The sequence below is a fragment of the Candoia aspera genome, chromosome 2 (genome assembly GCF_035149785.1).
Source record: "Candoia aspera isolate rCanAsp1 chromosome 2, rCanAsp1.hap2, whole genome shotgun sequence".
NCBI classification, from domain to species: Eukaryota; Metazoa; Chordata; class Lepidosauria; order Squamata; family Boidae; genus Candoia; species Candoia aspera.
This window is the reverse complement of record NC_086154.1, coordinates 229,930,382-229,955,101: the sequence shown is the minus strand read 5'-3', so window position 1 is coordinate 229,955,101 and position 24,720 is coordinate 229,930,382. Positions and strand designations below refer to the sequence as shown.

At 34.5% G+C, this 24,720-nt stretch overlaps 1 protein-coding gene across 1 annotated transcript in view; it reads left to right on the top strand.

Annotated features, from left to right (window-relative positions):
• VCAN (versican) overlaps positions 1-24,720 on the top strand; it is a 93,020-nt gene that overhangs the window by 33,107 nt on the left and 35,193 nt on the right. The window contains exons 6-9 of the mRNA XM_063293142.1: positions 3,324-5,375; positions 14,981-20,203; positions 21,867-21,980; positions 23,367-23,480. Coding sequence (XP_063149212.1) covers positions 3,324-5,375; positions 14,981-20,203; positions 21,867-21,980; positions 23,367-23,480 — 7,503 coding nt within the window. The remainder of the gene's footprint in view (positions 1-3,323; positions 5,376-14,980; positions 20,204-21,866; positions 21,981-23,366; positions 23,481-24,720) is intronic.

Here is a 24,720-nt window from a genome sequence, read left to right as displayed (position 1 = left end):
TATTAGAACAGAAACAGTCCTAGAGTCTCAGTATATTCAAGGGAAGGACATGATCTAATGGCAAAATACATGTTTTACATATAGAAGGTGTCAGGTTTACTTCACCATGCCTTAAAGGGGAATTGGAAAAGAATCATGAAATCTGGATGCTGCAGCATAGGATATGTGTTAGAACAGATTAGCTGGTAACTATTTGGGGCTGGAGCACATCTAGACTTTTAAGAACATGTTGTGGATGCTGTCACAAAGTAATTCTCTTGGGGTGGAACTGGCTGTACCGAAAATGGTTGCCATCTAGTCCCAAAACATGTGTGCAAAAAGACAAACTCATAAGGCTTCTACCTGCCCATTCCCTTTAGTTCACATGGAATCTTCCTACCCATCCCAGTTTGCCTTTGTATTTTTGGGAGGGGAAGTGAACACTTTTTCAGACAAAGACACTGATGTGTAGCAATCTATTATTTCTGGTTTGCAAGGATGCTTATAAGGTTAAATTTAGAAACAAGCCAGTGCTTTATTTTGTTCTATGCCATCTTGCTTTCTTTTAATTAAAGGGTTAAAAAAAATAGACTTGGAGGACATAAATGTTCAAGAGCTGTGGTCTCCAACTCCATAAAATACATAATGTGAAAGAGCATGTGTGATGGAGTGTTTAGATGTTCGATTATGATCAGCAGGACTCAACTTCAGGTCCACCCTCAGCCATGGGAGCTTACTGGGTGGCTTTGGGCCAATCATCCTCTCTCAACCCAGCCTATATCACCAAATTTTTGTTGTGGAAAAAAGTGAGAGGACATCACATTTTGTATACTACTTTAAGTTTGTAAAGGAAATGCAGGACTGCCTCCTCCAGTTCCGAAAGACTTAATCCCAAACCAGCTTTTTTCAGGTTGTAAAAAAAGTATATAAATTCAGGACAGTCTTTGATGTAACAAATTGTTAGTAAGATAATCTGATTTCTTCCTGTAAACAATCTGGATGTTTTATTAGGAACAAGTGTCTCATGTATTGCATCAGAAGGAACACAAAAAGATATCCCCCTGAACACATGAATTAAGGAATTCAGTAATGCAAAACATCTGTACAACAGCAAGTTGGTTAAAGCCAGAGTAAAGCCTTAAAAAAAGAAACAAAGAACCTCTGTGTGGATCATCTTTTAGACAAAAGGCAGATAAACTATAGTGGATATCTCCTTTGAGAAGAAACAGCTTTAACATAAATCTTTTTTTTTTTTTGCTCACAAATATAAAATTCTGTTTTCTGAATGATGCCAGTGGTGAAACACTGTAATGTAGTGAAATGAACCTGGATTAAAATATTTTTTGCAAATTGGCAAAAATCAGCTGAAATCCACTCAAGCATCTGGCTAAACCGGAATTTGGCTAAGCTGGAATAAACTAAATTCTATGCTAGCTGAATATTATTTGGAAAGCTAAGGACTGGAATTTATTTTTATAGTTGGATTTCTGTACCAACAGGAGTGTGGTGCTATCTATATATCTGTATCTCTATATCTCTATAAATAATATAAATATAAATGTAATTTTAATATATATAATATAAATATATATATAAAATTAAAGATGTTTTTCTCCTAATGAACATGTAATGTGAAATTTTGGGATTTGTTAAACATTTTCATGAATACTAAGGATAAATAAGAGTAATAAGGCAAGTTCCAAATATGGAGTCCCTGTGGAAAATTTAATGTAGTGTGGCGAGAAATTTAGCAGGAAAAAATAAAGGAGAAAAAGACAAAGCTATTGGCAAAACAGAGCAGTGTTTCTCAACCTTAGCAACTTTAAGATGCGTGGACTTCAATTCTCAGAATTACCCAGCCATCGAGGTAGAGAAACTCTGGAATAGGGCATGATCCATTTTATATATCTCTTATTGCCAGCAGCGCCCATGTGGAGGGTTTTCAAAATAGGCAAGATGGTGGACACAGTGTTGCAATCCAAATTCCACTGACATGACATGTATGTACAAATGGGTGGGGCTTGGATTATACCATTGAGTCTGCCACGTATCCTCTTCCTGCAAAATTGTGTGAAGCGGGATGGTAAGGCAAACTAGTCAGGGAAGAAAGTTATTTGGCCCTATTTCTTTGCAACCTTTGCTTCTGATTCTTTCTTTGTTTTGAGGGCACTGGCTATATACATCATGCTATGGTTTGTGTGTTTTTTGTATAGCATGTTGCATGAAACTTTTCTGTAAACCATGATTAGAATTAATGCTGGTTACAGTGTCCTGTTCTGGCACTGAAACTGGACATTCTCCAAAGTCATTGGAGTTCCTGCTTATGTGCATCATTATAGTGGAAGATAATGTTAAGATTGCCATTCCTTTAAAGTCAAAGTGAAAGATCTCTAAACCAGTAGCATAACAAACCTGTGTAGGCTGTTTTGTACCAAATGTAGGAAGGTTTATGACATTAATTTCCAAAACTTTGAAGCAGAACGGTTTATTCAGCGAAGCATCCAGCCTTCAAATCTTCCTCCAAGTTCTTAATGTGCTGGCAATAACCAATAGTTTTAGTGTTCTGTCTATAAAACACAAATTTCTCATAATGCAAAAATCCTGTTTTTGTTTTTGTTTTTATTTATTTGTTTGCTTTTTTGCTTTTGTGTTCAGTATTGTTAAAGTTCAGAGCGAAGAGCTTAGTTCAAGGTTATATATATCCACTAAAAAGAAGTGAAACAGTAATAGGTCCTTCTGTACTCCTGCTTTGAACTTTAAGTGAGCAAAGAATAAAGGACAATACATATGAATTTAATTAATTTTGTTCTCATAACAGTTGTGTAGACTTGAAAATTGTATAGAATAAACCAATCACTCAAAGAGCTTCATGGCTGAAAATGACTGAATTTAAGTTTCATAAACTCTGTTGCAGCCTGTGGTCAGTCTGTCAAGCCAGTAAGTTAAAATTTTAAAACCCTAAATATCAATTATTCAAATACCATTTATTGTAGTGTGAAAAAAACTGCTTTGCTGAGTTTCTGCAAGTAGGGGTGGTGATGATGATGATATAAAGTATTAATAACACCATTCTGATTTTGTGATACTAAGTAGGTTAATAACCCATTCCATAACTCATCTAAACAAAATAGGATACAGACTGTGTTATTGATTTACATCTGCAGTAAATGGATTCATTTAATTATAATTACTCTTTTCAAAGCATGCTCAATAAATAATGTTATTGGCTGAGACAAAGGAGTATCTATCTCTAAAATGCATTTTTGATTCAAGATATTGTAATGAAAAAATACAAAGCTATAGTTGTAAATATTTCTAACTTTTTTATCATTATGTTTTGTTAGGCAAAGAGAATATATCTGATTCTGCAACTGTTGAACTGAATATTCCTCTGGAAAGTGGATCTGCCAAACTGTTAACTGAACTAAAAGTAATTCCTCCAAAAGCTACACTTCATCCTTCATCAGTCGCATCAGAAATGGTTAAGGTGAAACAAGAAAAGAAGGCACCTCAGATCATTAATTTATCCACCCTTCTACCTCAAACTGTTACAGACATTTCTGATTTGTCAGAAATGACACAATCAGAGACTGTGATAAGTGACTTAGTGGAGATTACAACCAGGCAAGGTATCTCTGATTTCAGTGAAGCAAGTTCTGAAAGTCCAACTGAACAAATAGAAGTGGCTCCAATAAGAACTTCTGTAGATGCTCTGTCAAGGAGTAACCTGAGCATACCTTTAGAAGCAGAAGTTCTAAGAAAGGAACAAACACATCCTGGCACCCAACCCACCGAAACGTCAGAGGAAGCAAAAAGTGATAAAATTGTATCTTCTAAGACAATCTTAGATGAGAATGCTACAGATACACCAGATTCATTTGAAAGCAAAAAAATATCTACCCTGGCTCATTCAAAGGGCTATGAAATACCAGTGCTTACAACATCTGACACAATTAGGGTGGTACACTCCACAGAATCAGTAGAGAAAGAAGAGCACACAGCAGCATCTGTTGATTCAGAGAAGGTGAAAGATACAGTGAGACTTATTTCAACACCCACAGCTTCAGATGCAAATGTATCTTTAGGATCTGAAGTATCAGTAGTTGAAGAAAGCATATCTGGGTCTGAGTCTGTCACAGGGGTCTTACCTGTTGTCACAGAAGTAAATGAAGTAGAAGGGTTCTTCACCAAATATGGAGCTGAGGTGTCAATTCATCACCTAATAACACCTGCACCAGATTTGCAACAAGAGACAACTGAAATGGATGCAAAATATGTTTGGACTAATGAGAATACAACTGAACAGCAACCAGGCTTAGATGTTTCAAGAGAAATTTCCCCAGCAGTGGTCACTGAAGACCTTAAAATAAAAGAATCTTTTATATTTACAGGTGCCACAAAGGCTACAACTCCTATTGCAATTTCAGAGAAAGAGTATAGCATTTCTTTGGTTCCAGATACGATAGAAGATAGAATTTCTAAAAGCTCGGTTACAGGTACTATTCATGTGGGACTCACAGAAACTGTAACAGAATTTACACCAGTGATTCAACAGGAATTTGTTACAGGAGATCAAGTCATGCAAAAATCGGTCACTGACCCAGGTTCTCCCCCTGTTGTTCCAGAATTGCATTCATTACCTGAACATGATATTGCTGCTGAAGGATCTGCATATGAAATAACTTATACCACTACAGAAACATCAAGTCCTGGTATAAAAATAAGGGATTACGAAACAGTCACACGATCTGAATTTTTTCCTGGAATCATTGATCCCAAGGTGAAAGCAACAGGTGTTCCTCCCATAGAACAAAGTACCAAAAGTGAACACAGGTCATCCTTGGACAAATTGGTAGTTCCCATCTCTACAGAAGCAGCTGCTCCCATCACTAAAAAGGTTGATGTGGGGAAAGTAGGTACTCACAGCTCAGAAGGATCAGGAACAAAAGAAGAGGACATAGGAATGGAACCCACTTCATTTTCAGTTAGTGCCTCAAGCAAACCAGTGGTGGTAACTGGAATTGCTGTTGGTACTGCTGTAGATAAAATCCCACCAACTTCAGCATCAAAACCTTTAATTATCAAAACACAGCCACCTTTGATTGATAGGGAACCTGATGAGGATACAAGTAAAGATGTGCTGATAATTGATGAATCTATTTCTCCCATTAGAACTACTGCTGATGATGATTTTACAGGCAAAATGGTAGAGCCAGAAATTGATACTGAATATTTTACCTCATCAACTATCACTGCAGTTGCCCAGCCCACAGGACCACCCACAGAGGTTTTAGAGTCTCAAGAAAAGCCCCCAGCTACTTCAGAGATTGATACAGGGTTGGAAAAACAACCTGGCATACACCTAGTTGTTGTTGCTTTCCCAGACAATGATACAGGTAAGATTTTGTTTCTGAGGCTGGATGTTCAACACAACATGGATATTTGGCTCAGCAACATATTGAAAATACATGAGAAATTATATATATAAACTAGTCTTCAAGTATTTTATGCATCTTTTATCTCCAAATGTTGAAAATACCTTATAATTGGATATTACTAATAGTTGCTGGTTAAGTGGACATGGAAATTATCACCACTGTTAGATGTTGATACAATAATATTATTTGAGCTTACTGCTTGATGTTACCATATCATTTGATTGACATTCATTACCTGTGGAACAAGACATTACAATTTCATGGCTTCCACACCATGCATTACTACTGAGTGTAGCATTGCCTTATGTTAACATTCCATTAGTCTGTAGCTATTAACAATAGCATTTGCAGTGCTATCAGCTAAACAAAATATAGGCTCTCTTTTGTTTGTTTACACCCAGATATATTATGAAATTTGGGGAAAGAAAATAATATGTAAATTGGAAGGTTATAATCAAACCTCTTATTTATTCAGTTTTAGCTGAGGGCACTGTTTGTGCAGCTTTAATCTGGGTATTCAGAACAGAGATGTCATCAGATTCTGAATTAATATGGTGATTTCTTCTGCTTTAAGAGAAAGGGTGAATATATCTAACATTATTAGGAAAAAATATTATTGATCTTTTTTTGTACAATTATCATATATTACCCTCTTTTCATCTTTTTTTTTCCGTCAGCAGTACATTACCTTTGTAAACTTCACTGAATATTCCTTTCTGATTATTCCATAAATAGAATATCTACTGTTGGCTATGTCTATTGTTCTTCAAAGTGAGTGTGAGTACACTGGCTTAACCAATAATTACTTTAAGCACTAATTTATATGAAAGTCTCAACTGAACTGGATTAATTTGTTGCCCCTGGAATCTCTAAGTGCCTTTCCCACTGTTAAATAAAGAGTTTCATCCCTCTTCCCAATGGTATGAAATGCATTCAGTTTGCAGATGTCATCATTATGGTTTGTATAATAGTTAGCATAAAACAATTTTATCAGTAGTTGTAAACTAGGAACTTAAAATATCCTGGAAGATGGCAAATGACTTACCACTTCTATGACACTGTCAAGAAAGCTGCATTGATGCTGTCACCAGGAGCTGTGTTTGATATGGAAACATCTTTACTTTTTTTTAATGTAGATTCTTCTGGCATCTTAAAGACCAATGTATTAATGATAGCATTAGTTTTGGGATTCATGAAAAGTTATAATGTAGTACATTTCTCAGTCTTTAACAGACCTAAGACTTTTCCTTGTTTTTTGCTGTAATGGGCAAACATAGCTGTTGGGAAGTATTATTTCATGGTAATTTAATTGTAATATAAATTAGTAAAGATTTTTATGCTGCTGTGTCTCTGTTATATGATACATTTTCAACACTGGTTTTGAGTATACATGGTAAATATGTCTTGATGACTGTAATTAGATGAGCTGATACGATAGGCTACATAAAAATGTTTACAATCTTTTATGCTAACGTGTTGGCACAAGGAAGGTAGATATTTTCAAGTGGTTAAAGAATCTCAGTATTTTATGGGTCTGTGTTTATGTATGTGTGTGAGTATACAAGTAACTGATTGGAATTCACACATTGTGCTAAACTATGGTTTGTTGAATAAACCACATTTGGCCATGCCCATAAACAGGCTAAGCCAAATCCAAACAAACCACATTAAAATTTAGCAAATTATGTGAATTGCACCTTTGTGTTTGTGGGTGAGTAGTATCAGTGTGAGCCTTACAGCTAGATCAAGACTAAGTTAATCACAATTTAGTTCCGTTGAAAGTGATAATATAAATTGAACTACATTATGAATAATATTCATTTACTCATAATAAGGTATTTTGTTTCAAGGTTCATTGATTATAATATAACTAAAGCATAATCCATAATTTGGATCCAAAAGTATACAAAAATATATTCTTCTCCATATCCAGCAATTCATTTTAAATCTATCCAACACAGTTTAAATCTATCCAACCTTTTAAGGTAGAGCATTTGGATCAGTGACTTATTGTTTATACCTATAGACCTGTTGGATATTGAGTATTGGAGTTGTGAGAGGAACTAAGCTAGAATTTGTTTATGAAGTTTCAGACTTAATATAAAGAAGGTTAGAAATTCATGGCTAGCAAGCTTGAAAATGATCAATGCAAGTCCAAAATTCCCAGCAGAGATATTTATTTATTTATTTATCAAATTAATATGGCCACCTATTTCACAAATGTGACTCTGGATGATGTACAATAAAATCAACAATTAAAACAGTCTTCAAAAACCATTTAAAAGCAATTAAACATAGAAACAAGATCACAAGGGAGAATGCATCAGAATCTTACACATGATACAACCAATGAGTGGGTTCCCTGTTACCAGGGAATCCCCAGGCCTGTTGAAAAACCAAGTTTTGAGGGATTTCTGGAAAGTCAGTAGGGTTGGGGCTAACCTCACCTTGGGGCGGTGGGGGATGATGTTCCAAAGAGTGACAGCCAGATATACAAACTTGCCCAAGGTACAATTCTGGACTGTTTCTGAAAGCATATAGATGATAGTTCATTTGAAAGTCTTTACAAAAGGGATAGAAAGGCTTGAGTTAAATATATTTAATAGAATCTATGTAATCAATCTGATAATGCCTTTAAATTTTTACAGAAAATCTGACACATGAAAGTTTTTTCACTTGTCAGAGTATTAATTGTTCAGTTAATCACAGAGGCAAATATAGTGAATCTTACATGCAGAACAATCCAATACTTAAAAAAAAGATTGTGAGAAGTATATGGAGAATTATATTAGTTCATCAATAGAGACACGCTAAGTCATTTTTAATAAGAGCCCTCATTTGCCTTTAGGAACTATCCCTGGAAAGTTCATTACTGTTGTAAGGAGGATTTCATCTAATGCTCAGCCGAGTCTCACTCTATTCCCTTTCATCCATATTCAATAAGAAAGTTTTTCCAATACTTTGTTAGGAATCATGAGCAAAATCCTAAAAGAAAAAAAAAGTTGATTCTTATTATAGTTCTTGAGAAAAGAAAGGAATCAAATGGACACAGAGTATATTAGAGTGCCATTCAAAACCAATTAATGAACTTAAATCATTCTGGAGTTCCATGTGCTAGATCCTCTGTTTGATAACTTCCTTAGGTTTTTCTGATCCTAGAGATAACAGATACTTGTCACAAGGCAATTTGCTTTAGATCCACCAAGGGGATCTAAAGTTGTCAGATTATATTAACAAGCAATCCAATTGGTGCCAGGCTAAGTGTTAGCCAAGCTGTCAAAATAACCAAATGTTTGCTTTAACTTTGGGCAACCCAGTCTCTAGTTAGAGGCTGAACAGTTAGAAATGCATTTGGAAAACTGAAAAAGGTTATTGAAGAATGTGATTGGACTTTTTCCTAGTGGCTATAACAAACATGTAATCTTTTGGAATGTAATATTCCAGGATGGGACTTTTTTTTTTTTTTTATGTAAGATGCCAGGTATTACCTGTCAAGTTGAGGCCTTTGATACTAAAGTACATAGTGTTGAAGGAAGAAAAAAGATTTTTTTTTCTTTTTAGTTCCTTACTTCATATTAGTCTGTATTAGTTTTTATCTTCTTTTTTATAAATTTCAATAAAAATCACAGAAGTGTTGACTTATTTCAGGACAGTGTGGCAGGTGATGTCGATATGTTAGTAACAGACAGATACATTGTGATTATATGAATCCAACTTATAAATTTATCATTTGCTTATTATACTTAGGACCAAGCCATCCATGTACGTAACTGTGGGTGAGAGAGACAGAAAAATTATCTGAAATGTTTGAAAGATAAAATATGTCTGTTGGAGAATTTATTATTCCCATTTTTCATGCAACTGTAAGCAGTAGGTTTTTAAGGGTTTCATAATTGACTAAATAACCCTTTGTCTTCCATTGTAAGTTGCTTTTGAGAAGCATATTATAAAATGATATTCTTTCAGATTACCAATAGTAATTATGGAACTGCATTATTATGTAACACGTTGCAATGTATATACATATTTTATGTTGCATTTTGCATTGTTGCCAAGAAAACATGGTTGTTACATAGAAATACTAGTGGTTTTCTTATGGCTTTTTAGGTGTTCATGAACCCCATGACTCATTATGATTATTAATTATTTTACAACTTTACATACCACCACCTAAATGACTCTGTATAGCTTACAAAAACATAAACTTATAATTAGTGGTATCTGATTGGACTTTTTATATAAATGCTTTTTATATAAAATTTATATATATATTTTTTTTAAAAAATATAGATAATTCATAAGACCTTCCTACTTTTAAAAGTCATTCCTTTCACATGGATGAAACTTCATAATGGTTTCCACTGTGGGAAAAAATATGTAACTTGAACAAGTCATTTCTTCTTTCAGACATTATTAAAACACACCTGTTCTGTTGTTCTTGCACATTGTGAAATTTGTTTTTCGTGTTGTCAAAAGTAAACAACCTGATACTAGAGCAGGATGTTACCGACCAAGGAACAGATGGAAACTGTATCTTCCGTCCCTGTCCAAAATAAATTATCTTATAAAGTGAGCAAGAGAAGGAGGAATATGAAAATGTTTATAAATAGTGCTCATATTTGATAATAGCAGTCCCTGGAATTCTTTTGTAATGACTTCATAGTCTTGCTACCTGAACCCTTGTGTCCTGGGAAATGCATTCTTGCAGCATTTTGTCTTGTGAGCCAAAAGAGGTCTGACACAGACAATGCCAGCTAATAATTATTTCTGAAGAAATACCCTGAGGCAGTGCAGATATGGGTCAGTGCTCATTAAACCAAATTCAGAGCAAATGTTATGTATGGCACTATAAATGTAAATAGGTTTATGCAGAAAAAATACATGAATGATTATTAAAGAATGCTTTTCAAACAAGTTTTAAATAGCTATTATTAAAATTTGTTTAAAAAACACAATTTAAGAAATAAATTCTTTAATTTTAAGGATAAAATTAAAAGAAATAGTTCTAAGATACATTTTTTCTATTATATAGATAGCCTATTAGTATAAATCAACCCTTTTTGGTTGGTATATAAGTATTTAAGGAGACATAGTAAAATGAAACACCTTCCATCCCCAGAGAAATAATAATTTGAATACCTCACATTTTCTGAGCTTGGAGGAGGAGTTGTCCAACTGTTTTGAGCAGCTGAAGACAGTGTTACAGGCCAGGAGTGACATCAGTGCTTGTCTTAGATAGGAAGCTCAATTGAGGGAAGGTGGGATCAGGGAGTCATCAATAAATCAAATGTCTATTTTATTTTATTTTTTTATTTTACTTATAAGATTTATATAAAACCATGCTTTTTATTACTTCGAAGTTCTGACTCAATGTGGGTATAAATCTTAGTGGTTGTCACCTTCAGTCTATCCTGTGGGACAGAATGTCTCAGAATTCTTTCTCAAGTTAACTTCATAGTAAGTAAGGCTTCTTGCCATCCTATCCAGCTCTCCCAGACACAATAGGAAAGTTTCAGTCATTCCTGCCAAATTTTGTGATGATACTTAAGCAGTGCAAGAAGAACTAAAAGGGGGAATCTAAAGAGGTTAATGCTACTATTAGTAATCCTTTCAAAATATTTCGTATCACAGGGGCTGCTTGAAGTAGAAATATTATCTGTCCATTTAATTCTAGTCTATTCTATTTGAGAGAATCATCAAAATAGCATAGTATTTTTTTTTAAAGAAGATGGTCTGCTTTGGGATCTAGGTTTCTAAAAATCTAGATATAAATCAGTTACTACTTTGCACATTGTAAAAACTGTATATGAACCCATTTGAAGTAGTAAGAGGAATATTTTTTCTGTTCTAGGAAATTATCCACTTTTATAGAGTTTATATTTAGTCTGGCAAATATTTGAAGTCAGCTTGGTGACTCATAGACAAATCACTTCTTACTAACTGAAAAATGTAGTTTCTGACCATTCATAGCAGGAAAAGAAAATCAAGAGTAATAGATTAAGAACGCAAATACAAAAATGTGGCCTAAGATTACAATCCACTGTAATTTTCCTTTTTTTTCTTTTTGTTTAATCCTATAATACTGAAATTCTGATCACATCATCTGCAAGATTGCTGTGAAGAGATGCTAGAACTTTTTCAGCACTGCATGACCTAAGGGTTTTCTGAATTATTTATATTAAATTCAGATATTAACCTTACAAAGCCTTTGGTTTTACAGCGAGCAGTCAAAATCATAGCTGAGCAGATGAACTATATATGGCTCAAACCTTGTATTTTTTTTTTCTTTTTAATTTACTGGGATGTCTAGTACTGTCAATTTACAATGTGATGGTTAACCTTGTTAAGCTACTTTAGGCTTCGGCTTTGATAGAAGATGGTAACCATTACACCCATAACTTATTATTTGAAATATTGCCACCTAATTTTCATAGGGGTAGATATCACTTCATTATAATATAGTAATGTTCTTATATTAAAAACATGGAACCTGCCATTCAGAAAGGATTAGTTTCTCAGACTTTTCTTTGATATAACTTTATGAGTGTGAAACAGATATCTGAATCTAGCCTTTTTCAGTTTGGCTTGACTGATTGCACAACGGGTAACGCGTAGTGAACAAACAAATAACTTTTACTCAGTTTAAATAATAAACAGGACCCAGAAATGTGCAATACAGTAACATGCATATTTATTATTTACATATTGCATGTGTTACATGAGCTTACTTGCTACAGATTAACTACCACTTAGTTCTATGTATGTCTTCTTAGATGGAAGTTCCACTGAATTGAATGAGTTACTTCCAAACAAGTAGACACAGGTTTGCAGCTTTTGAGTTGAAGACACTTTATTTCCTTAATATTTTCCACATCCTTGATTTCAGTGATATATTAACATCAGGCTTCTTTGAAGAAGGGATGCATTTCAGATTTCCTTCCTGTGACTTTAGCAGATGACCAGCTGTTCAGGATTCTTCATTAACTTGACCAGCAAAATTAAGCTTTTTTTCAGCTTTGAGAATTTTAAATGACCTTCCACTTTCAATCTAAAATAAATATAGAAGTGGCTGCTTTGAACACTTTCCACTAGTGATTCTAAGCATAATAAATGCTTAGATGCTTGATACTCCTAAATATCATTTTGACTTAAACCATGATTGTATTTGATAGATGATTAACTAAAGGGGGAAAGATATCTAGAAACTTTTACTAAGGTTGCTGAATGTAAAGGATTTCCTAGACTTAAGTAAAAAATGTTTGTAAAGATTCAAATCTGCAACTGAGTTCACTGATCCTTAAAGTGTTGTTATTATATAGTACTACTGCTTCTACAGCAAATGCGTTTTTAGATTTATCTCACTCACCAGCCATAATATACTATGCTGAACTGTCTGGGAAATTCTGCTGAACCTTTTAGGTCAAGACTTAATGCCGTATAAAAGATGCTGAGCTTACAAGAACCCTGATTTCCTTATTTTATAGCTAATACGCCACAGTCAAAATGAGAAATTATTTTTGGCACACTGTATCTACATACAGTGTTTAAGGGATATCTCATTATCAGCTCTCCGTCCCTCCCCCCCCCAAAAAAGCAAAATTCTTTGATTAAAAGCAATAAGAAACCATATTTTAGCAAATAAGGTCACAGATGGTATGTTTATCATTTTAGAGACCATGGTATTGCAAAGTTTGAGATCCCCTAGTGTCCTGTGAATCACATGTTTACTAGTAAGTATAAACTAGAATTCTAAAGAATTCTGTTTCTTTATGTGTGAGCTCCAGAGCAAAAGGTACCAAGGGTGATTCTATAATCATGCCTGTTATACATCAACATTTCTTTATAGGGGAGCTGTGAAGAATTGTTTTAATATTACAAAAGAAAACATGGTAGTAAGTTTGTCTAAAACAGAGGAAATGTAATCCCAGAATAGTTTATTTGTGCAAATTGCATTTTTTATCAATTCAGTAGTATAAAGGCTAGGAAAAGTAAATGCCAGCCTTATGCAAATAGCTCTTTGATACCTTCTCAAATGTTTAGATGTTCTACAGATTTCTAAAATAGTCTTTATTGCCCACTATTAATGTTTAGTCCAGGTCTGCACAACTGATAGAGGGAAAAGGAACAGATTGATACCTTAAAAACAATTGTGGCTGCAAAGGAATACCTGGCACATGGTTCACCGGTTAGTGGCACAGTGGCAGCATTGGAGTTGGCAGTGTCTATGAGGCCTGGAGCTATTGATGGTGCTCAGCAGTGTGTCTTTCAGAGCAGAAGTGGCTGTGAAAACTTAAGAGGCAGCAGTGGAGCCTTCCTGATGGCAACATTTGGCAGCTGTGGGTTGATTATTTTTCCAAAACTGCTGGCGAGCTGCACAAAGTTTCTTGGTGGGCTGCTTGTTGTGCAGGCCTGGTTTATACGAAAGTAGCCCACAATGAATTTCTTTTGCAGGCATTGTTATAAAAATAGTAAAAATACTCAGTTTTGCTATCACCTTACACGTTTTTACATATTCAGCCAGGAGTTGAGTTTACAATTTCTAATTTTAGTCATCAGTGTTGAAATCCTGCAGTCCCCTATAAGTAAGCCCTATTTAAGTCAGTGAGACTTTGTTTTTTGCGTGGCTGTAAGTCTCATAACCACAAGACTAGACAGTTGAATAAAGAATCTATTGAATATTGAATTTTTTTTTCCATTTTCCATCCCAGTCTTTTTTGTTGCCATTGCATCAGGCAACGAACCAATTTATTTTGTACATTATGCAGACTGTCCTACAACCTTTAATTTTCTATGAAAATATTTTAAAATTGGCTCAGCTTGACAGGCTAAACAGTTTTACATTGTCAGTACCCCAGATGGAGGAGAAGAATGGTCAAAATAGAATGTGGTTGGAATGGCAACAGTGTGGATACAAGAGAAGGCAATTTGATGATGTGTAGATGAAATATTTTTTCTAGTTTCTACCATGCCATTTGTCCATGGGTGTCTAGATCTGTTCTCCAAAAAATATGTATTGGGTTGTTCGTGAAAGTTATAAAGATCTTTCTTAAACTTGTTTTCATCTGAACGGGATAAAATAATGACTGGTTGAAAAATGAAATATGTATATGAAAATCTGCTTGATCTTTTCAATAAGATGTTATAATGCTGGATTATGTCTACATTTTTTATCTTTATCATCTACTTTCTAAGAGAGATTGATTTATGATAAAAATATGTGTAACGTTCTGTATTTGTCTATATGTGTTGTCAGCTGATATAATAAAGAGTTTTTTCCACTTATTAACTTTTTTTTCTCTTTCTATTCAATATATTTGATGGAATATGTGCCTCAAAATAGCAATTTGATTTTTATTCAATAATACCAGAAAACAAAAGTTTACAAGTTTTTCTAAAACTATGACATTGAAAATTTTGTAGTATTTTAAGGCTATTTTAGTGGATGGACATGGAATATTTGATATATTTTTATTTTCAATGCATTTTATATTACTGTGATATTAATTACTACCTTTGGTAAATCAAAATGCTAAAATTATTATTAAAGGCTCTTTTTTTTACAGATTCTTTGGCTGGAGGTTGGGATTTATTTGGTTACCAAATCCATCATGAAATAGATGAGCCCCCACTAGATGGTGAATCAACCACAGACGAACCCTGTACAGCAAGCCCTGATGATGTCTCTGAAGATATCCTAATCGTTGAACATTTCTATCCTGAAATATATCAACTGGAGGAAGATGATAGTGAAGAAGTTGACTGTGAGAATACTACTGCTATCACAACTCCCCCACCTTTGCAGTTTATTAATGGAAAGCAGCAGGCGACCACTGAACCCAAAGATATAAAAGCTGAAGAAGCAAGGAGTGACCAAATTTTAGCACATTCCAAAAATGTAAATTTTCTGCATATCAATGAAACTAACATGGTGTCTGAGAATGAGTTCTTGGCCACAATACAGCCAAATGAATCAACTGGAGATACTGCTGTTACACAAAAGCTAATGGCAGAATTTGACATGACAGAAGAGGTCTTTAGTGGAGATTCAGAAGTTTCAACCACACATAAAATTCATGAAATAATATTTTTCCATGGCCAGTCTTTATCAGACAATAATGAAAAACTGATACAGTCTGAAACAGAACACTTAGAAGATTTAACTGCCAAGCCTGAATTAATAAGTTCTGTTTCTCCCGACACAATGAACAACGAACTAAATAAAGACTCTGAACAGTTAACCATAACAGCTTCTACTCAAGGTTGGTTACCTCATTCTACCACTATACCCTTAGGTACTAGAGATGACATAGCAGCTCAACATGGCACTTCTGCTCTACAGGGAAATTATAATGCAGGAATTACACATAATATATTTAATTCTTATATAAATTCATTGGCAACAACTACAAGTACTAATTTATTGAATATGCCAGAAGGGTCTGGAGATGTTCAAGAAGATGGTTTTAAATCATCTAGTGCATTAATAAAACCAGGAGGACAAGCAAAACATCCTATTCAAGAAACTTCCTCTGTTGATGGAAAATCAGTTCCACCTAAAGGTATCCCTTCTGCTTCACAATCTCCTGCTTCTTTGTATAAAGAGACTATGTTTATTACTGAAGATAGTTTTGTAGAATCGTTTACCACTGACTCTTTTACTGAAATTATTTCGAGAACTACTGAAAATCCAGTTAATATGGAGGAGGATAAGAAAGAGAGTACAAACACCGTTTCTTTAAATATGGAGAATTCAACTGCCGTCAACACAGAAAAACTGTCTAGTAACACCGAGTACTTCAGTGATGACATCAGAGTTGTGAGTGAAAGATCCATAACTCTCACCAAAACAATTTCCGTAACAGATATTCCCCCTCTCAAAACTAAGGAGACCACAGAAAAAAGATTGCCCATTAATGAAGAATCTGGTGATGGATCCACAGAATTTTGGAGGAAACCTAATAGAGAAATACTTTTTGGGGGTCCTACCAGCGAAGTGGTAAGTATTGACTCCCAATTTCTAGATCCAGGTTTTGGAGGAATTGATAGTATGACTCAAGCTACTACACTGACTTCATTTCCAGTGCGGTCTGAATACGGAAGCAGTAAAGGAAAGGAAATAGGCGGTCTTTCAAGCGAACCACCATTGAATCATGTAATTCTTACTAATCATACAATGAATGTGTCAGATGCTGAATTGCATGGGGGGGCTATGGACACTAGAATAGAAAGTCAAGTATCAAAAAATGCAACTTATAGCGAAGGTGCACTGCGAGATGAATCAGATGCAAGTGTGCTGTTGCCGTTTAGTGACAAGGCTGTTGTGGAGACTAATGAAGAAGGGGTAACATCTACAGCAGTACAAGAGCAAACCAATTTGTTTGAAACATCTGGTATGACAGTGTCTGCGGAACCTTCGACAAACATTTCTCCTGACATCAGTGTAAGAATGAAGTTAGTAACAGAATCAAGTGAAACTGGAAAGACTGTAAAATATTCTACCAGTACTCCACAGTATTCCACAGTAGTGGCAAATAACGTAACTCTGCAAAAAGGAAGTTCCGAATACATAGTAAATGAAGCAATGGAATCACTTCAGCTGGAAGATAGAAAAAAAATTTATCCAACTACCTTTGCCAAAAAAATTGATCTTGTGGATGTAGGCTCTGGAGAGGAATCCATTAATGACACAAGTGGTATGGTGCTGGAGCATTATACTCCCACAGAAAAAGAAATTAGTAGTAAATTTCCATTGATTGAACCTGGTTCTGGAGACATAGACTCTTTTACATATCCTCCTACAAAAAAACCAGTTTCATCTGAATTGTTAGTACAAGGGCCTAGAAGTCAAATAAAAAATGAAAGTGAAGAACGCAGCATGACATCTCAGTATCCGCTAGTTACAGATGCAGCTGCAATGTTAAACCTAAGTAGTACCACTAGAGGCACATTAGTGAACCAAAGTATTACAGGAGAGTTCATTAATAAATCAAAAATGGAAGTGGAAATGTCAGATGTATTGGAAACAAGAGCTTCTGATACAACCTCCCATTTGGAGACAGAAATATATTACGAAAAAAGAAGAAAAATTAAACAAACAGAATCTGTAACAGAACAGACAAGAATTTCTGGTACTTCTACATTTAATCCACATGTAGAAGAAATAAAATTTGATATTAATTCTGTTACTGAATCTTTACAGAAATATCCCCCTTCATATGATAAAACACTTAGAACTGCAAGCACTTTATTAATAAATGTAGAGAAAGAAGAATGGTTGGAAGAAAATACTAGCCCTACCAAAGGCAGTCACACAGTTTTTTCCCCATCAATAAACACAGCAATTAATGTTCCATTTTTTTCAAAACAAGACTCAGAAAATGCATTCTTTATGGTTCGGACTACCACTGCACCTGGGAGTTCTGCTACATTAAAAGGAAGGTCTAACACATTAAAACTTGACACCCTTCATCCTAAAAGTTCAGAAGAATTTTTTTCAGAGGAAAAACAAGAATTTGAGAGGCACACTGATTATTCTAGATATGAATTTAAATATCCATCCACTATAGAAGACAGTTTGTCTGCAGCCAGTGATGAAATATTTCCAGTGTTATCTACTGTAGATACTGAAACATCTACTATAAATTGGTTCATTCCTGAAGATGATCAGAACAAAGAAAACACCTACCAAGGGGAAGAAAATATACCAGCTGCAACAGATGGAACTTCCCAAGGGCAAGCCTGGGTGTTGATAGAGCATGAAAATAAAACTCCTGTTTCAGAATTATTTATTGAACCCCCTACTGCTAGAACAATAGAAATGCCAGAAATCACTTTATTACCCAAAGTGTTGAGTGGTGCAAACCATGATGGTTCTGGGGAAGGATCTGGCTTGCAGGATGTAATGGGGAAAAAATCTGAATCATCTACCCAGTTGCCCAACTGGGAAGTACCACTTATAACTCATATTCCTCATTATTCAGAGATTGAGAACACAAGTGCCACAGTGAATGGATCCCCAGAAGGACCACTCATCTACTCAGAGAAACAGGAAAAGTCAGCAACATCTGATAGTGACATTTCAGAGAGCTTTTCATATGAAAGTTCCACAAACAACATAAAGGACTATGAAGATCTTATCCCTATAGTTGGTTTCAAAAGAAATTATTCTGAGGATATTTCTAGCTTTATTGATATTATTGGAACAGGGCGTGGAGTAATATCTGAGGAAACAACAATTATTGATGTTGATTATTTGAAATCAAGTGCAAATGTTGAAGACATTAGAGATCATACAACTGTAAGGCCCGACAGACACACAACATATGATATTTATACATCAATGAAAATTCAAGATACAACACCTGAAAGGTTAATTGATGATAAAATTATAGATAATCAAGGACGTTCTGTAGATAGTAAGTTTGTACAGAGTGAACCTATATTATATGAATATACCCCAACATCAGATGTGGGTTCAGGAGATGTTGCATTTTTCCCAACAGAAACTGCTATTTCTCAGGACTTGCCTAAAATATCCACTCTGGTTCCAACCGTGCCTCCTCTTGTCAGTTCTACTGTATCATCTCCAATTAGTTCTGAAGAAAAGACCACTGAATTAGGGCATGACACCGAACATACAGAATCTGATGAAGCAATACAGCCCAAATCTGAACAGCCAACACTGTCAGACAATCAAGTAGTAGCTGATGAAAGTGAAATTACCACTACACCAGGAGAAAGACAAGTACAGATGGATAAAGAGAAAGAGGTGGTTCTTTCTTCAACTCCAGCATACATGCCTCTAAAAACAGGAGAAACTTTGACACCACACAAGCCTGAAGAAAATACTGCTTCAAGTCAGCTTGTTTCACAAAATGTAACAAAGTCTGAAGAAACAAGTTACAAGGTGTATGAAGGAATGAAAACTGCACCCACAAAATCCATAGGAACAGTTATGAAAAACTTGCTTCTTACAACGCAAACACCAAAACTGCCTGTGACTGTGCATTTACTCAATGATGTTTCTGAATACCCAGAAGAAATCATGCAAAGTACATCATCATCAACTCATTCTAACAAACATGTTTTGCCAGCATCAGAAACTTTTAGAGAAGCTAGTGCTGACACAGCAGTAACTTACAAACCTGCTCTGAAAGATTCTTCCAATGATACAGCTTTTCCTAGAGTGGAATTAGAGAACAGATTCCTTGAAAGTATACCTACATCTGATTGGCATATAATAGAAGCAGAAGAAGTGTCAAAAACTACTACAGAAGAAACAACTGTTTTTGAAGAATCTCTTTCAAAAGGAGCGATACCATCAAGCTTTATACATTCAGGTGCTGAAATTTTAGAAGATCTTTTAGAAGATACTCCTGAGAAGGTAAAAGAGCTAAATCAGTTAGATGGAAATAGTGCTGATGGAAGTTTGCTGTGGATACCTAGCATACCTTCTTCAGTTCCACATGAGAGTAAAACAGGTGGAGTATTCGGTGCTGATGGTGAAGCCAATACTTGGCCAATTTCACCCCCACCACCTGCAGAAAAAATTGTGGAACCTCAAACAGCTCAGCCACAGTCAACAACTATTTCTTCTAACATTGTAAATACATATTCAGGTCTTGAAAGCATTTCTGATTACAAAAGACAGACAATAAATACAGAGTATATAACTGCAAATGAACTTGTAACCCCACCATTTTTACTTCTGGATGTTACTAATGGATCAGAATTCCTGATTGGTCCAGGTGAAGGTTCAGTTGAAGGCTCAGCAGTTCAGATCTCAGGTAAGGGAAAAGCTGTTTAAATGCATTCTTTCCTCTGCCACAATTATTTATTTTTATCATTTATCTGAAAATGCTTGCCTGAAGATAAACTCTGAAGATAATAATTCATGCCACACATTATATGAACAACTGTACTGCATGAACTGGATGATCATTGGAATGGTGACAGCAGTTTCTATTATCATGATAGCTCTTTCTCAGGTATTATTGCTGGTATTAATTGTCTAGTTCACCTAGTACATTTGTGCATTTAGGTGTGTGTCCAGAAAAATTCAGGACTGGTTGTATGAAGGAAAAAAAGATTGTGTGAGTGATGTGTGAAATATTTGTCAATATTTTGGGATAGAAAAATGATTACTAATATAATAGTGTTAGCAGATGTTTGGAATTCACTGAATTGTAATGGTATTGAAAGATGGGGTGATCCATATGTTGCTAAATATGGAAGAGAAACAGTCATTTTGATGGAATTTGCTTCTGTATCCAGATCTTGGGATGAAAGCTATTCATCCTGGACAGCAGACGTGAATAGTAGTTCTCCCTTGTCTGCCTTCCCTTTCCCTAGATTTGCACTAATTCTCTTATTTACAATTGTGCCCATTTACAATGTGATTCAGGGTGAGTTTGTACATGTAAAACCAGTGTTACTATGGATCAAGTATTCATGAACTGCATAGCTAGTTCTGTAAGATATTTAAACTGTGTGGAATTTGATTTGGGTTTTTGCTTATTATTTGTGGACATCCACCATGTTTAGCTTAGATTCTTTTTCCCTATGGCAAGAATTTGTAAATTTAAGATTTCTCATAGTTTTCTGTTGAAGGTTTTGCACAAAATAAGTACAATCAAGGCACAGAATCTTTGTTCAGTAGTTGTATTTAAAAACAGAAAAGAGGCAATCTGGGCCTGATATACTACTTTTGGACACAGTAGATTCATATAATTACTTAATATGTGGGTGTCGTATTCTAGTAACGAGTGATCATTTTACATATATGTAACCTTCACTTAAACAAAAACAAACCTGAATTAAACCTTAGAAGTTTTCTTTGCCAAGATAACAGATTCAAATAGTCATTTGACTTGTTCATTTGGGTGATAAATTTAAAGAAATAGAATGTGCTTGTAAATTTATTAAAAATAGCATGAACTAAATGATTGCATTTATCCAAGGTCACAAGTCATATTGAGAAGATAAACAAAATGTATGCTATAAGAATTGTTGTTCTGTGTACCCAGTCATTGCACATAAACTAACTTTGTTCAGATAATACATGTTTCATTCACTGTGTACATGTTTTAACTGTTTTTGGCTATAATTAATTGTCATATCATATCAGCTAAATCCTCAACAGAATATTAAGATTGCCAAAATCAACACAAGGTATCATTGAAATAAACAAAATACTGCTGAAAATAATTTTCCCTGGTGTAGTATAGTTTCATTACTATTATGAAAGCCTGATAATTGATTTATTTTAACTGCCACGTACTGTGCTAAATTGATTATATTTGTGTGCATGTTTATGGTGTTTAATCTGTTACTCTAGCAGATTGACAGCACTAGGGATAAATTAGGAAACAGTTTTCTGCTTAGAGAGAACTGACCCAACAAACACTTTTTTTTAAAATACAGCTATTTTCAATGAACTCATTTTTACAGGCCAAGATCTATGTAAAAGCAATCCATGCTTGCATGGGGGCACTTGTTACCCACGTGACTCTTTCTATATCTGCACTTGTATGCCAGGTTTCAGTGGTGATCGGTGTGAAGTAGGTAAGAAACAAACATTTTCTTATTTTTGACAGTCTAATTTTTTAATATGCAGAAGAAATTCAGTAATGTACATTAAGATAGAGAAGACTGAGACTAATCTAATCAGTTTGATGGGCACTTACCTAACCATTCAGCAAATGCAATATATATGTATACAAATGAGTTATTTAAAAATGATATCCATTATGGTTATAAAACATGCATTATTCGCTATACTTTTCATTCACATTCTATATAAGAATGTTGCACATTACGAAATCATATCTGTGTTTTGCTGTTTCCCTGTTTCCTTCAATAAATAAAAGACTATCCCAGGTCTTTTAGGTGTAAATCAGATAAGGTGTAAATACTAGATAAGTAAAATATAGTCATATTAATATCTGGTTTTGATAATGTGTACTGTAGGAAAATGTGTGAACCCATTTCAGATTTATGCATGCCATCAGTAGCTCCATACAATTTGCTTCCGAACATAGCATCAGATTAGTACAGCCTTGGAAATAGGAGGATAAAATTTATTTTTTTTTGAAACAATCTTCTCCAGCTGGTGCTCTGCAGATATATTGGAAAACATCCTAGGTAGAAATTTTGAAATTTTAATCAAATATATCTAGAGGGTTCCAAATGAGGAAAGGTACTTCAAAAATGTCCATACTTCCCATTTCTACTCAGAACTTTTTGATGTCATCCTTATTTAATAAAGATCTATTAAAAACTCAAGTGGCTTTTGAAGACATATTATGAGAATGTTAATTGAATTAATGAAAGATTGGTTCTGTTGTTTGTTGGGTTGGTTCAGCCAAAGGCATGAAGCAATTGTGGTAATAATTGATCTCCTGATGGGATTTGAAGCTCGTTTCCAGCTATTTTGTTAGTCACCTGGATTTATACTTTTTGGAGAATTGTTACATATTTCATAAATTATTGACTTTTTGAATGGGCAAGATAAAGATGAAATAAGCTGTATAAACGATAATGCCTACAGCCATTAAAGGATACAGAAGATTAGTGTTTCATGATGACAGATGAGAACAAGTTGGACACTTTGTGGAAATAATTATCCAGATTTTCTTTTTCAAAAAAGGAATTGCTCCAGTATTTTTTCCCCAGCAGTACAAATGGTGACAGGTATACTGAAGATGCAGGCTAGAGATCAAGGATGATTTTTAATAAGTGCATGTTTCTGTATTGTATTTAGAAGTGTTCTCAGTGTGGGATATATATTCAAATGTTGAACAAAATTGTTAATTTTTTATATCAGGATGCCTGAAATCCATTCATGAATCGTTCTACTTGCCTCAATAATATGTATACAGAAATCTTTAACCTGCGAGTGAGAATAATTTTTTAAAATAATTATTACTTATTTGTAATTTTCTTGGATAGATGTCGACGAATGTCAATCCAGTCCTTGTAGAAATGGTGCCACATGCATTGATGGTGTCAGTACATTTACTTGTCTTTGTCTCCCAAGCTATGTTGGAGCTCTTTGTGAAAAAGGTGAGAGACCAATTTGAAATGTATAGTTAGCTCAATCCTATTTTCAAAGTAATCTACACAAAAGTGGCAAAAAGAATCCATTTGCCATAGGGTTGGGAAGAATGCACTTTATTTCTTTGTTTATTATATTGTTTAATCTAAACATTTAGTACTGCCTTTGTTGAACCAGATTTCACAACAGTGTAAATAAAAACGACTCATCCTTTATGATAAGCTTTATTTTCATGTTCTTGTGTTCAGGCTTTTATTGTTGCTGATAATTAGTTTAGAGAAGAAGACAGTAGTTATTTTCCAAAAAGTCACTAAACTAAATACTGTAAGATATTTAGTCAAGAATGATGATAAGTCTTAATGAGTTCTGGAGTTTGTGTCCTTTGAGGATTTTTACAGGATGGCAATGTGAAGTTCAACATAAGGAGGACAATCAAAATAATCATGCCTTTTTGTCGCAAATGCCATGTTAAATTTTCAGAAGATGTTAACAGTGACTTTGTGAAATTTTGATAGTGGTGCACTCTGTGATGCTTCTATGCTGTGTACCCGTGACAAATACAATATCTCCACTCTGCAAATGTATCATTTAATTGAATCCTGAACAAAACTAAAAACATTTCTGGGCTGGCACAATGTTTCTTTTCGTTCTAAATCTTAATTCCTCTAGCTGTAAGAAATATCTCCCTGATTTACTTTTGGCAAGATGGCATTACAGAACAAATACAAGTTTCTCAGCATAGGTGGAAGTCCTGTCCAAAGGTAATAAAGGAAGTTCCAAAAAGTAGAAGGGAATGAAAACTCTAGTTCTGTAAATTGTACTCCTTTGGTCATAACTACAGATGTAGGAAAACGGTGTCTTATTTTTCCGTCTCACCGTGACTGGATTTATTCTCACTAGAACAAAGTATCTTCCATGTATAATTGCATGAATATTGGCAGATTTCAGGGTTGTCTTTTATCCTAAGCCTACTGGGTGAAAGGCTGTGAATTTGAAAGTGCTTTTTGAGGGCAAAAAAATTCATCGGGCTGAAAGTACTTTTTTGATGTATTAATTTTTAAACCTAAGGCAAAGGAATTCATTGCAATTCATTTTTAGTAGTCTTATTAAGAATGGAAATAATTCTGAATTCAGCTCTTTAACGTAAGACCATAAATTAACAAAAGTTTTTTTTTAGTAGATATGTCGAAAATACATTTCCCTGAAATATCCAAAAAGGCCTGAAATCATTATAACTTTAAATTCTAT